The following is a 15505-nucleotide window of genomic DNA, read 5'->3' on the forward strand; positions in this document are numbered from 1 at the left end:
CACCAGAATACACTGGGATTCTCCCGCAAATCCAAGTCTTCACTGTCCAGGGAGTTGATACTATTTCCTGTCAGTTTTTTAAAATTTTGTCAAGACGATGCACTTAAGGAAATAAAAGCCAATTCATTATAGAATTGAGGAGGAATGGGGGGTGGGGTGTTATCACTGCTTTTTCTAGTAAAACACAGCTCATCCCTATCAACAGCAGTGAGTTTACCAGGCAGTAAAGTGTGGCTATTGATTAAGAATTAGACTTTTCTCCGAAATTCTGCCAAGGATATGAGATACAATTTTATTTTCTCGATAGTCAAGTAAATGAACTTAAAGTAAATATTGAATACAGCTGACTTAGATTATGACAGCTTCAAACACATCTTTCACTTGCAGTTCAGAACAAATCTTGAATTTATGATAACATTTAAAAGGTCAAAAAAGACCACTGAAATTACCTATTTTCAGCATACATTTAGGAAACATATTTAAACCACATGCTTCATTTTGAACACCACCACCGTCTTCATTTAAATCTTGGTTAATCATTTAAATGGTGGAAATGGCTTCTTTAAATTTTCATTTGAATCTTAAATAGTTAAATTGCGAAGGGAAAAAATACAATACCCCACATCAATACGTCCGTTTACAAAGTCTCAATGAAAAGCTTCTTTCAATGATGACTTTACTGCACTTCTTTGATTTCTCGAAAGTCACTTATAGGAATTTTAGAAATCTCCTTGCTTTCCTCTAAAACTGTGCCACCTAAAAAGGAGAAACTAACATTCACTATCAATTACATTTCCTTCAGTTTCCGTTTTCAAAATATTGAGGGTAACAAGGACCCACTTTGTAATACAATCATTATCAGTGCTCACAACCACCAAAGCTGCCAGGCTTCTGAATACCCACAGAAGTAGCACAGCCCGCCCCGGGCCAACTACCTCAGCGGTGTTAAAGGCATAAATATGAAGAAAAGCTTCCCTCCATACTCCTTGAGGAAACCATCGTATCAAAACATATAAAGGTATGTGTGCTTCTCCCTCACTAACAGACTTGATTTTCTTCACATGTTCGCTGGAAGGAGAGGGGCAGCAGGAGGAGTCCAGAATAAGATTTAATAATGAAAGAAACCAAGCACGACAGGACGTGATGCTTCTGAATAACCACAAACCTTTATTCTCCAGATATTCATTTAACGCCAACCTAAAGAGTGCCAGGCAGGTTAAAAATAATGCATTTATGTAAGCACCCCCACCACACACACAGTCTTTCGCAAGGTTAAATAGGGAGCGCTGAAAGAATGATTTATTGCCACGAGAACAGAGCCCCAAAATAGATTGGCAATAAAAATGATTGGTCCCAGTGGGGTTGAGAACTAATGTAAGCAACGTCCTGGCTATGGGAGGCGACCAGGAAACAGCACCAGGGACCAGGGCCCTGACTCTGTCTCCACCCAAGTTCCAGTCTGGGGGACAAGTCATGAAACCTCCCTAAGGCTGATTTCTCATCTGTAAAATAAAATTAAAACAAGACTAGCTCATTTTTGCGGTGTCCTTTTTTTTTCTTCTTTTTTTTTTTTTTTTTTTTTTTTTTGCTTTTGCATTGAAATTGGTTTTACTGTGCTGAGCTCTGTGCAAAGGAGAAAAGTGAAGTTCAAAATTCACTAACACCTGCAGAAAATCTCTCACTGCTCTTTAACACACAAGCACCAGGACCTGACTCACATTATTACAACTCAATCCACTTGAACACTAATTGGCCTGCCTGCTTCATGCCAGGTCTATAAATAGGTGATCAGGATGGTCAAAATGAATAGGGAGTGCCAAGGTCCCGAGCAGAGAACGGAATGACAGCATAAGAAATGAGACCTTGGGTGAGGTGAACCTGGGTGGATGCTCAGCAGAGGAGAAGCGCACCAGGGCTCTGGAGCCCTGAATTACCCAAAGAAAAGCGGAGAACAAGGATTAGGCACTGAGGGCTCAGAGAAAGCCAGAGTCCACAGGCAAAGGGGAACAGCCCCAAGGTCATCTCCTGGACCCCTCTCCAGGGCAGCAGTCCTGTCCCCTGAGCCCAGCTCCAAACCCTGCCAGGTGACAGCACCTCTATGTGAGCATTTCCAGTAATGGAGAAATCACAGGACTATTCACTCTATTTCTGAACTTCCCTTAATTGTTTAAAAGTTCTATTAAAGTCTTCTCTTGCTTCACCCAACCACTGGTATTAGTTTTCAATCTGTGGCTACAAAGACAAAGTCGAATGCGGGCAACAAGAAGGAATTTAAAAAAAGAAAGAAAATCAGGCAGCCACGCAAACAGAGTTTCAGGGCTGAGAAAGGGAAGGCCACCAATGGAAAGCCTTTGTCTAAGTCAGGTTGGCACTTTCAGTACCAGGCTCAAAAGCACACCCTGATCTGTCCTCCCTAGTCAATGAGAACCTATTTTCCCATATTTCTGCGTCTTAGAAAAAGAAACCCAGATTTCTGATGGATTTGACTGCATTCTCCTCAGCTTCCTCACCTGGTCAGCCCTGACCGTTCAAACCCCACTCCCACACCCACTCATCCAACAGAATGGCCCCTCTCTGCCCCCTGCTAGACATCGTTGGCCTAGATGCTAGAGCCAAGATCTAGGTCAGGGACTCAGAGCTGCCCAAAGGAGATTTCACTTTTAAAAAGACGTTCCAGGCTATCCCCGGAATGGGACGCTGCATCTGATGATACCTACTTAAGTTCTGCCCTGGCTCCTGGTTCTAAGTGAAACAACTAAAAGTTAAGTTTGTCATTTCAGAGGGGGGAAGAAAGGAACAAGCCAGTGAGCAACATTACCTGGTTCTGACCCAAACGGAACATGAACAGGAGCCCCAGCGGCTGGGTCAGCACAGGCCTAAGCAAAGCCAAGAGCAGACGACAACTCCTGGAGAGAGTCACGCCGACAGGCAGCAAGTCTTCGGTGTCTTTTAGGGAGGGCTCTTAGCAGAAGTGATTTTTCTACTATGCATAATAGAGATGTAAAAAAGCCTGGTCTCACAAGCACCAAAAAATCCATCTCCAACGCAGAAGAGCCTTTCTAACAGCTGTAGAGGAGCTGAATTCTGCACAGAATCTATTATTCTGTGACAGGTGGTAGAGAGAAAAAGAAGACAGGCTAGACTTTAGCTTCAGGGCATGAATGGAATACGTCCCAGTTCTGCTATTAAGAGATAAGACGGGGCTGCTCTACCTGGCCAGTCGCACCGGGGGAAAAAAAAGGGTGGGGGGGGGAGAGTGGCTTTCTTTAGAAGGAGCTCATGTTTTTCTAACCTTTGCTTTCCGCAGGGACCTCACAAGGAGAGTGAGCACTGGGGAGTAGATTAACCCCAAGCTAACACTGGAGAGTCGGCTGTGTCACTCCTAGCCACAACCAATCTGCTAAAATGAATCAAAAATAACCCCGCCTAGCAAAGATCAAGACAACCAAGGGAAGACAGTACTAAACCAGGTATCTACCAGCACTGCTAACTTCTCACTCTCACCATCGCCCTCCCGCTGCAATTGCTCCTTGTGACCCGGATTGTGGAACTGATCTCACCGAATCTGGGGAGGTGATTTTCAAAGAGGCCACGGAAAAGCGTGAGCCGCCGACCTCCCGCGCGTCCCCCAGGGCAGGGCTGCTCCCCTGGCCCGTCGGTGTCCCCAGCCCTGCCGTCCTCCCCGGGGCCGCCACCAGCACCCCCGGCCCGCCTCTCCAGGCCCCGACCTGGCCCGCCCTCCTCCGCTCTCCAACGCAGAGTCTGCATCCTCCCTGCCCCGCACCCGGCCCGCTAAGGATTGCGCTCTGGGCTGCGGGCCCCGAGGCCGCCGCCGCCGCCGCCGCCTCCTCCTGCTGCTGCTGTTCAGCCGACGCGCGAGCAGACGGGACTGGGCGCGGGGACGCGGGACACGGGGACGCGGGCCCGGCTCGCGCGGGATCTGGGCCGGGGCGGGAGGAGGCGCCGCCGCTGGGGTACCGGGGACGCCCTGTCACGCCCCCTGCGCAGCAAACCCGGCGCCCCTCCCACGGACCGGTCGCCACCCGCGCCTCTCCCGCGGCCACCTCCTCCACGCCGGGGTGGACTCGGGGCCACCTAGCACTGCCTCCACCTCCACGCCACCCATGCAGTGCCCCGCGAGCCCTAGTCCCGCAGTGCCCCCCCGGGGCCACGTTCCCAGCTGACCCTCCCGGATCGTCCCCGGAGACAATGGCTCACCGTGCCTCCCGGCCCTCCGAGCTTCAGCTCGGCCACCGTTCCCATTCCCTGGGCAGTGAATGCCGTGACTGCCCCGTTTCACAGAAGTGTAGACCGAGGCTGGGGAGATGACAGGCTAGCGGGCCAAGCAAAGAAACCCAGCTGCTACTGGGATCGAGGAGGGTCCAGGTACAAATCAGGCACAAACAGGCACAGATCAGAGACCAATTTCCCGTCCCGGACCGGCCCCGGCTCAGTCCGCTCGGTCTCCGGGGTAAGAGCCTCCGCCCACGCCATCTCCGCCGCCGCCTCCTCGGTCCTCCAGCGAAAGAGACAAAGAGCCGGCGCCCCAGCCCGCGAAGCCGCGGCTGCCAGGAGCGGGAGACCAGGGGATTCTGCCCTGGAACGAGGGGCGGGTGTAGGGAAGGCGAAGTGGTGGCGTTCGGGCCAAGCTGCCGCGCGCCGGGCTGCGCGGGCAGCGGGACACGCGGATGTGGGGCGGGCAGCCCCGGCGCGTGGAAGCAGTGGCCCCAGGCGAGAGCGTGCGGGCCCCAACGGACGGGTGGGCACCGGCGCGTGGTGGCCGGAGCTTGGCAGCTCCGCGGCGGATCGGCCGAACGCTTGGGGCAGCGCCGCTGGGCTGGCCAGCCGCTGTTGCACTCACCGGATCGGAAGAAGGCCGCGATGTCGGCCAGGTCCTTGGCCGCCTCCTCGGCCCCCTCGCCGGCACCGCCCCCGCAGCCCGAGCCAGCCGCGCTGGCCGCCGCGGCGGGACCGGAGGACGCGGCGGGGGCGGCGGCGCCGCCGCTGCTGCCGCTCATGGCTGCGGCGGCGCCCGCGGCCGCGCCCGCCTCGGGCCCCGCGCCCCTAGCGCCGCGTGCCGCCCGCTCTGCGCCGGGCCTGGCGGCGCCGAGCACCCAGCTGCCCGCGCCCGGCGCGCGGACGCAGAGCCCCGGGGCGGCGGGGGGCGGCGGCGGCGGCTCGGCCCAAGGAGCGCGCCCACATAGACGAGGACTCCGCCCGGTAGCCGAGAGCTGGCCGAGGGGCGGGGGCGCGGAGCCACGGCCTCCGGGGCGCCGGCCGGAGCGCTGGCAGCAGTGCGCGCCGCCCGGACGCGCAGTCGCGAGGGCGGGGGCCCGTGGCCGGCGAAAGCTCCGGGATCACGGGCGCCGGCGACTGCCGCGAGCCTCCATCTTGATCTCAATGGGGAAGGAAGGAGGGGGAGGGGAAATCACGGCCGAGGGAACCCGGGTGAAAGGAAAAGGGAGAGCAGGGAACGGAGAGGAAGGAAAAAAAAAGAGGGGCTTCGGGAATTTCCGGCGAACCTCGTCAGGGGCCGAGCGTGGGCTCGGCGGTGGGCGGAGCCTGGGGGGAGGAGCGGGGCGGGAGGGGCGGTGCCGTGTCGGGCTGCTGGGCGCCCGCAGGGCCGGCCGGAAGGCTGCGGGAAGGTTCGGTTTGGTTCGGTCTCCCTCACCCAGGCAGCTGCAAGCCTTGAAAGGATCAGGAAAGCTCTGACCAGCCCGAGCGGACCTTCTCAGGCCCGGCATTGCGCCCCCCACTGGGGCCCTGGCTCCTGCACCGGAGCGCTGTCCCCTGAGCGCTGAAGCATTTCGTCGTCTAGCCCGCAGGGCGGGGTGACGTGGTCCGGGGCGGGTGCCTCCCTCGTGGGCGCAGCGCCGGCCCTGGCTCGGGGAGGGGGCTTCTTAATAGTTGTTGAGTGAACAGAGAGGGCCTGATAACAGGTTATCTACTCCAGTCCTGGAGTCCACGATACTCCTACGGGTACACAGCTCTCCTGTAAGATGGGATTCCTCTCGGTGTATCCCCATCTCCCAGGGGACTTTAGGCTGCTGAACCTCGGGTTCACGGCTCCTCAGTCCTTACTCCGCCAGAATGAATGGGGAAGATGACGAGGTCTGGGGAGGCCAAAAAATATGGTCCTTTGCAGAAGATCCGTGTCAAATCAGCGCTGGACGAATATTCTAGTTCAAAACGCCTATGCCCCGGCTCCAAGGAGAGTGAAAGGATCCACTGTCGGGGGGAAACGGAAGCAAGAGACGGAAGCAAGAGATATGAAAAGCAACTGGGTGGTGAAACCACCACACGAGTATACTGGAAATAGACAAATATAAATGGTGGATGGTGGCTATCAAATCTTCACCGTTGGAGTGGGAGGCTACAGCCAGGAAGAGGCTAGAGTGATCCTTGTGGTACAGAATTAGAGTTGGAGACATCGGTATGGACTCATGTTTGGGGTCTATATCTATATTATGTATTCATATATATATAATGGGTCTGTACAGAGATTTGTAGATACAGGGTAGTACACATACTTGTATCTCCTTGCTTTGTCAGCTGAGTGGGCCTAGACACAACACTGTAGCAAGGAATACACCTAGCACTCTGATCTTGCTTCTAATACCATTCTCCAATAAAAGGAACCAGAGCTCCTTGAGGAAATGGCTGATTCTAGGACTGGAACAGGAAATACTCAAGGTGTGCCTGGAGCACCTTGTGCCAAAAGGTGAGGAATTTGCTCCCCCCGTGAAAAGAAAAATTTTTAATCAACATCAGCAGTGGTGGGGGTACCTCAAAGGGACACAGGAGCTAATTGAAAGCGCTCCCAGTGGCCAAAGCTGAAACGATTTGAGCAAAAAAATAAAGCAGAATGTGATTATAACCAAAAGTATGAAATAAACTATCCATGAGTCCATAGTGATGAAAATAAATGATTAAGCAAATAAGTGGGATTAAGTAATATATAATATACTATTTTTAAATCAATTGGATTAACTAAATACATTGGGAACAATTCTAAATAATTTATGTAGATACTGTGCCCTCCATGAAATGGACTAGAACTCCTCTCTCCTAAACCGTGGACTGCACATAGTAACTTCCTTCCAAAGAATACAAAATGGAAAGGAGGGGGAAAAGAGTAAGTTTACAGTGGAGAAATGTGACAAACACTACCTCAGCCAGGTGATCAAGGTGAACAGCAGAAGCAGGAAGGCGTGTTGATGCTATGTACCCTTGATATGATGTGATGAGACCAGCATTTTACTTCTGTGGTCTTCCTCTCAAAAACCCATAACTCCAATCCAACCATATGAACAGCAGTAGATGAATCCCAGCTGAGGGACATTCTAGAAACAACCAGGCCAGTACTCCCCCAGACTGCCCAGGTCATCAAAAATAAGGAAAGTCTGGAAAACTGTCACAACCAAGAGGAGCCTGAGGAGACAGAATGACTAAATGCAATATAGTGTTCTTGATGGAATCCTGGAACCACAAAAGAACATTAGGTAAAAACGAAGAAAATCTGACAAACATATGGACTTTAGTCAGTAGTAATAAACCAACATTGCTTCTTAAATTGTGAGAAATGTACCATATGAATAAAAGATGCTAATAATAAAAGAAACTTGATGTGGGGTATATGGGAACTCTGTATTTCTGTAAATGTCAGTCTATCCTAAAATAAAAGTTTATTTTAAAAGTTATTAAAGAATTGCATGGGCAGTGTATCCAAAAAAATAATGCAGTGGGTCCAAATTTCACAGGCCATCAGCTCACACCTACTGACAACATTCCTTTGATTTTCCCCTCAGTTAATTTCTGTCTCCAACTCCCATTGGCCCTATGGCAGAAAGCTTAGTTTTAGTTTAGGGAAAACTCAATCTCTTGGGGTTTTCTTTGTCAATCAGATGTTCCTCCCTCCCCCTATCTTCTCCCCAAGATTGTAGCCAAGCTCCCAGAGGCTTTCGCTCCAGGTGGCAACAGAGAGGTACCTGGTCCTTGATCATCGTGGATTTATGCTGACATTGGTGTATAGATGTGTCCCTCCACCCTGGCATCCTGCCTGGATTGCAGGAATTGCTCTGGCCTTGCCTTCTGCTATTACTTCTTTCCCAACCATGGGAACTCTGGAGGTTGGCTGGCAGTCAGTGCCACTCCCGAGCTATTCCCAGCCACCCAGGGAAGTAATCAGCTGCTCACTGGAGTGCTCAGACCTCCCCACAACCACCAGCAAGGCTCCCTCCTCAACCAGTCTCAGAAAACAAGACTAGCACCGGGCATGGTGGCTCATGCCTGTAATCCCAGCACTTTGGGAGGCCAAGGCGGGTGGATCACGAGGTCAGGAGATGGAGACCTCCTGGCCAACATGGGGTCTCTACTAAAAATACAAAAATTAGCTGGGCGTAGTGGTGCATGCCTGTGATCCCAGCTACTCGGGAGGCTGAGGCAAGAGAATCACTTGAACTCGGGAGGCAGAGGTTGCAGTGAGCCTAGATTGAGCCACTGCACTCCAGCCTGGTGACAGAGCGAGACTCCTCAAAAAAAAAAAAAAGAAAGAAAAGAAAAGAAAAGAAAACAAGACTAAGATCTCTGCTCTCCAATCCCTCAAGCCTATCTGGGTACAAGCTCTTTTCTCAGAGGCTCATCAGGGTTTGACACTATCCATCTCCTTTCCCCCAAATTGAAGAATATTTATGTCGTCTCTAGAAAGAAAATCTCACTCCAGTTTTGTCATGCTTTCTTCCAAATCTGTTGGGTTTTTTTGACATAAACTTTGTGTTCCAGAGGAAACTCAGCTCCTAATATTCAACGTTTTCCCCCCAATTATTCCTTCTGCCATGGATTCTAAAGTGTCTCTTAAAATTCAGAAGCCAAGTGCCAACTTATTTTTCACTCTTTGCATCCCTCCCGTAATAACCCAGCTGTGTGGATAGTGAATACTGAGCTCCTCTCTGCTGCCAAAATGGTGGAGAAAGGTCAAGAATTTGGAAAAGTCAAAACTGCTTAGGACAGAGATACAGACTGGATGAAATGCAGCTACAGAAAGATTGGCAATATCTTAGTGTTGGTGCCTGAGAAGTGACAACTGGAAAAGTCTGACTCGTGTTGGAGGATTCTTGGGTGGAGGCAAGTTCTGGGGATGGGAGTTGGCCTGGAAGGGAATGTGGCTGAGTGGTAATGACTGCCAAGGGTATTGGGAATCGCCATGTCTGGGGAATGGTGTGGATTTGGGCAAAATGAGCTCTCTAGGGTTGGGACTCAGATATTGACCAATTCTATCTCAGGGAGAGTCAGTTCCAAGAACACCGTATAGAAGATTTGTGTCTGAGTGTGGGACTTGCTTGCAGGCTCACCCAGATTACAGTAAGAGAAAGAGGCTTCACACAGGTTTTTCCCTTCTGCTATCTGAGCATGTGGAGGGGAGATCTAAACAGGGTTTTGTGACAGCTGCTGTTGATCCCGCACAACCTTCAAAATTCAGCTCAAATTTCATCGCTTCTCCTGAACCTCTGAAGCCCTATTCACAGGCATGGGGCCTCGAGAATTGTCAGCTGGTCATCAGGGTAGATTGGTAAAGAGTCTTTTGGGCTCTTCACACCAGTGGTTTTTCCAGTCATTGGAATGGCTCTGAATATACAAATCAAGCAGAGGACTGGGTGAGAGGTAGAAGAGGGAATTAGGAGGAATGTGCCTAGGAAAGGACCAGGGGATGGAATTCGGGAGCATTAGAGGGTGTGTGTGTGTGTGTGTGTGTGTGCACGCGTGTATGTGTGTGGACACATGCTTTTGCTTCCGGGGATGTTGGGTTGGAATTGATGAAGATCTTGATCTGGTAGCAGGAAAACCCAGCAATTCAGGGGGGAAAAAAAAAGATAAAGGTCCATTTGGCTTTGAAGTTAGCTGGAATTTGGAAGTTGCAAGGAAGGTTTTATTATTACTAGCATATAAATGAGATATATAGGAGAAGTGACAATGTCTGTATTTGCTGCCTTGACTTCCAACTGATCAATTTTCTAGGCTTGTTGCTTAAAAACAGCTGACTTGCTGTTCTTGGCCAGTAATTCAAAGAATTCCAAATTGAGCCTCTAGCCTGAAATCTGCAGAATCTGAAATTCTACCTGGTGAGATTCATTCATTCTGATTCTGGCCAACTTTTGGTCTTCCAGATTTCGCTTTAAAGGATATATACTCCTGGGAATGCTAACACCTTAAGCCTTTATCACTTAATACCTCATAGAGAAGATTAGTGGATTAGCCAAGCATTGGTCCAAAGTAATGAGGGATAAAAGAAAGAAAAGAGTGATGGAAGGCACCAATAAAATAAAGTACTGGCGGAGCACAGTGGCTCATGCCTATAATCTCAACACTTTGAGAGGGCAAGAGGATAGCTTGAGGCCAGGAGTTCGAGGCTGCAGTGAGCTCTGATTGAACCATTGCAATCCAGCCAGGGTGACAGAGCGAGACCCCATCTCAAAAAAAAAAAAAAAAGCAAAAAGCACTGACTTTGATTGTGCCTAGAGCTGGTCTTACTGCTTCTGTCTAGTGTAGAATCTGAGCAAGGTCTTCCCTAGTGCATTTGCAACAGTAATGAGGGTTTTTATATTCGAGGCTCACTGATTACTTACTGAAGGCCTCCCATTGCATACAGGAAGTCATCTAAAGGCTCCATGTCCAGTTTTAGACTGTTCTAGAAGCCTTGATTTATTCATGCAGTAAACATGTACTGAGCGCCTACTGTATGGAAGATGCTGTTTTAAGCGCTAGTGAACAAAACCAGCCAACATTCTTGCCCTCGCAGAACTTACTTTTTCATAGGGTGGGATAGGTATGACAGACAATTAGCAAATGAGTAAAATGCATCATGGCCAAATGACGATAAGTGCAATGGAGAAGAATAAGACAGGAAAAGAGGTGAAGTCTGAGGGACGAAGCAGTGCAACATTTGATGCGACTCTTGAGCAAAGATCGGAAAGAGATGAGACAATGAGGGTGTACATCTGGGCGAGGCATGGTGGCTTACGCCTGTAATCCCAGCACTTTGGGAAGCCAAGGCAGGTGGATCACCTGAGGTCAGGAGTTCGAGACCAGCCTGGTTAACATGGTGAAACCCCGTCTCTACTAAAAATACAGAAACTAGCCAGGTGCAGTGGCACGTGTTTGTAATCCCAGCTACATGGGAGGCTGAGGCAGGAGAATTGCTTGAACCTGGGAATCGGAGGTTGCAGTGGGCCGAGATCACACTACTGTAATCCAGCCTGGGCAACAGAGCAAGACACTGTCTCAAAAAAAAAAAAAAAAAAAGAAAAAAGAGAGAGAGAGAGTGTACATCTGGGGGAAGAGGACTTAAGGGAGGTGAAACAGCAAATGCAAAGGCCTGAGCAGGAGCATGCACTGCTATTTGGAGAATATAGGGGATGTCACTTCAGCTGGGGGAGGTTGGATGTGGGGGATGAACAGCGGATCTGGTTGGTGAGGTACAGGAATCTCAGCAGGTGCTCTGTAAGGAGTCTGCCTTTTCATAATAATGTGGTTGTAGATGTGCATTGTTGTATTGTTGTATTTCAACCTAAGTGATTTTAGGTTGAAAGTAGATACAAGGACTCATTAGAATGTTCGGAGATAAAGCAGAAGTTTGTAAAAAGTTTCGTAAAAGATGGCCGTGGGGCTTTCTCTAGAAACCAGCTACTGTCATCTCCCAGGGGAGAAGTCTGAGTAAGATGCTCAAGAACCACCACACCAAGTGATGGGACCCCTGCCCAGGGCTGGAAGAGCAGGGATACCCCCTGCGGACGTAACACCAAGGCAGTGGGATTGGTCCCATCATTGCTGATCACCCCACAGCCAACCCAACTGGGTCTGCAACCACACCCCAGAGGACTTCTTCCCTCACAAGGTGAGGGGACGAGCCCACAGACCTTCCTCCTCCTCTCATCCGCCTGCCAGTTCTCAGGGACCAAGATAAAAGAATGCAGGCACAGCTCGAAAATCACTTCTTAAAGAGCACCTCCTCTTCAGCCTATTTTTACTTTCTGTTTACGTATTTTGTGGCCTCAGCAAAATCATGGCTGCACAAAGCAACAAGGAAACCTGGTGAGTGGATTGGATTTGTTTTCAAAACCAGTGCAGTTAACTACCTTCTTCTAGAGACACAAGGGTAGACATTGTCGTGGAGGGAAAAGAAGTGCCAATAAGAAGTGGTTTTCAGTCCCAGCTCTGACACTGACTAGCTATGTGATCCTGAACAAGTGAACTGGAACTAGAGAAGTAAATCTTGCCTGTCTGGCCCCTACCTTCAGGAAAGCCAGGTCCCCAAGGAAAATCACACTTGCAGTCATTAGTTATATCACATAACTCTTATGTGCCTCCTCCTCCATCCCTACCTTCCTTCATCAAGGGGTAAGAAAGCACCTCAAGACTGAACTCAACACTGAAAGGAGTGGAGCAACTGGGCAGCAGGGGAAGTGTGGGGGTGGAGGGAATGGGCATGGGGAGCAGGGAGACGGTGCACTGCCCTTGTTCTAACCTGGGTATTAGTCCAGTCTCACACTGCTATGAAGAAACATCCTAGACTGGGTAATTTATAAAGGAAAGAGGTTAAATTGACTCACAGTTCCACAGAGCTGGGAGGCCTCAGGAAACTTACGATCATAGCAGAAGGGGAAGCAAGCACGTCCTTCTTCACAAGACAGCAGGAGAGAGAAGAATGAGAGCCAAGAGAAGGGGGAAGCCCCTTATAAAACCATCAGATCTCGTGAGAACTTACTATCAAGAGAATAGCGTGGGGGAAACCACCCCCATGATTCAATTACCTCCCACCAGTTCCCTCCCACCACACGTGGGAATTATGGGAAATGCAATTCAAGATGAAATTTGGGTGGCGACACAGCCAAACTGTATCAGTACCCATCCCCTTTACTTACCTCCTTCTAATCACCTCCCTTTTTCTGAGATCATCTGGGGTTCTATAGCTATAAGCACCTCACTGGAAAGGAGATCAGTTCCAGGGAATGATTCCAGGCCACAGACTCTTACTGAGCAAATGGCTGTGGCTTCGGAGCAGAGTTGGGGAGAGGGCAGAGAGCTCCTCCCCACATCCTGGGACAGAGTTCATGTAGCTCACGGTTGGCGGGGTGGAGACAGCTAGTGAACCATCACCTTTGCTTCTCAAGGATGGCCCACGGGCCAGCTGAGGGCAAGCCAGGAAGGGGGAGTCATGGACAAAGAGCAACTTATGTGACCATGATCAAGCATTTGAATAGCCCTGCTCCTATCCCTGATTGCCTTGCACACTGTTGACTTGCCAAATTTCAGCATGAATCGAATTCTTCACTTTTCTGTGTTTCTATAACTAGAGTTAAAGATTCTGGAAAGTGCAATGGGGATATCCGGGAGTAATTGCAGGGATTAATACCCACCCTGACTCTATGCATCACAACCCTCCCTGCACCCCCACTTCCTCCCTCTCCTGAAAACACCACTAGCTGCACTTCTAGCTCTGGACAAGCAAGGTGACCTCAGCTAGCCTGAGGCAACTGTGGGACTAAGCTCAGAAAATACCACTCAGGTCTTGAGCGAGGCACCATGCAAAGTCAGATCAGGGAGGAAAGGTGCCTGGGCCCCTGTCCTTGTACTCTGCTCCCTGTTGGACCCTGGGGAGGGTCCCTGAGGGGTCACGCTAGAGAGAGCCATGCTTATGGGGCTCATGGAGGGGCAGCAGTGGCACATCTGGATGGCTGCCCATAGCACAGTCTTAACTGGAATCCAGGAGCATGTACAGGTGCTCAATCCCTTCCTTATATTCCTAAAATCCAAAAGTTCTGAAAAGCAACATTTTTTTGTAACATTTTGGGTGTCAAAAACTGACTTAACATCACCTGAGGCCATATACAGTTTATCCCATTTAGGTTGAATCATAGTATTTTTGCAGCAGATATATTGAAGACTGTCTATGAACTTCAGAAAGTATTGGAATTCTGAAATCCAGCAGGCTCCGAAAGTCTTGACTAGGGAAATGTCGACATAAAGCTTGTGTACAAATGGCCAATAAGTACATGAAAGGATACTCAGCATTACTAGCCACCTGGGCAATGCAAACTAAGCCAGCATGAGATACCAGTTCACCCCCACTAGAATGGCTAAAATAAGGACAGCCAATAGCAAGTGACAAGGCTGTGGAGAGACTGAAACCCTCATTAATTGCTGTCAGGAATGTAAAACAGTACAACCACTTTAGAAAACAGTTTGGAAGTTCTCCAAAAGTTAAACATAGAGTTAGCATATGACCTAGTTATCTGCTCTTAGATATTTATTCAAGAGAAATGAAAACATACATATGTCCACACGAAAACCTTTGTACACAAATGTTCTTTGTTTTTTTGGTTTTTGGTTTTTTGAGGTGGGGTGTCACTCTGTCACCCAGGCTGGAGTGAAGTGGCACAATCGTGGCTCACTGCAGCCTTAAACTCCTGGGCTCAATCGCTCCTCCCACCTCCTTCTCCTGAGTAGCTGGGACTACAGGCACACACCACCACACACAGCTAATTTTTTGTATACATTTTTTTTTTTTTTTTAGAGACGGAGTTATACTACCTTACCCAGGCTTGTCTCAAACTGCTGGGCTCAAAGCAATCTGCACACTTTGACCCCCCAAAGTACTGGGATTATAGGTGTGAGCCACTGTGCCCAGCCACAAATGTTCTTAGTAGCATTATTCACAATAGCCAAAAAATGGAAATAACCCAAATGTCATTCTGCTGATGATTGTACAAAGAAAATGTTGTATATTCATGTAATGGAATATTATTCAACCATAAAAAGGATAAATAATTGATACATCTACAACATGAATGAACTATGAAAACATTGCGCTGAGTGAAAGAAGCCAAATACAAAAGGTCACATCATGTATGATTTTGTTTAGATGAAGTATCTAAAATAAGGAAATCCACAGAAGTAGAAAGTAGATTGGTGGTTGCCAGAGCTGGCAAAGGGAGGAAAGGAGAGTGACACTAAATCAGAGTTTCTTTTATGGGAAATAAAAATGTTCTAAGATTAGATTGTGGTGGCTCACGCCTGTAATCCCAGCACTTTGGGAGGCCAAGGCAGGTGGATCACTTGAGGTCAGGAGTTTGAGACTAGCCTGGCCGACATGGTGGAACCCTGTCTCTACTAAAAATACAAAAATTAGCCAGGCATGGTGGCGGGCACCTGTAATTCCAGCTACTTGGGAGGCTGAGGCAGGAGAATCACTTGAACCTGGGAGGCAGAGGTTGCAGTGAGCCGAGATCATGCCACTGTACTCCAGCCTGGGCAGCAGAACAAGACTCCGTCTCAAAAAAAAAAAGGGAATAGATTGTGGTGACAGCTGCACAACCCTGTGAAATGTACACTTTAAATGAGTGAACTGTTTGGCATATAAATTATATTTCACAAAAACTGTATAAAAGTATATATATAAAGGTCCAGAATGATAGATTACAGCTCTGGCTAATTCAAAACAAAGCAGTAG

The 15505-nt window shown here is 49.2% G+C and overlaps 1 protein-coding gene across 6 annotated transcripts in view; it reads right to left on the bottom strand.

Annotated features, from left to right (window-relative positions):
* The window catches only part of LOC105492335 (trio Rho guanine nucleotide exchange factor), a 368213-nt gene extending 362454 nt beyond the window's left edge, over nucleotides 1–5759 (bottom strand). For 2 of the 6 annotated variants that reach the window (XM_071099094.1, XM_071099095.1), the window contains exon 1: nucleotides 4862–5033. In XM_071099094.1, coding sequence (XP_070955195.1) covers nucleotides 4862–5018 — 157 coding nt within the window. In that variant the 5' untranslated portion in view covers nucleotides 5019–5033. Of the gene's footprint in view, nucleotides 1–618; nucleotides 3643–3728; nucleotides 3784–4861; nucleotides 5509–5671 lie in introns of those variants that run through there. The other 4 variants (XM_071099091.1, XM_071099090.1, XM_071099092.1 and 1 more) reach the window with 4 other exon arrangements.
* Between the last annotated feature and the right edge of the window lie 9746 nt (nucleotides 5760–15505).

The sequence above is a fragment of the Macaca nemestrina genome, chromosome 6 (assembly GCF_043159975.1).
Source record: "Macaca nemestrina isolate mMacNem1 chromosome 6, mMacNem.hap1, whole genome shotgun sequence".
Lineage (NCBI taxonomy): Eukaryota > Metazoa > Chordata > Mammalia > Primates > Cercopithecidae > Macaca > Macaca nemestrina.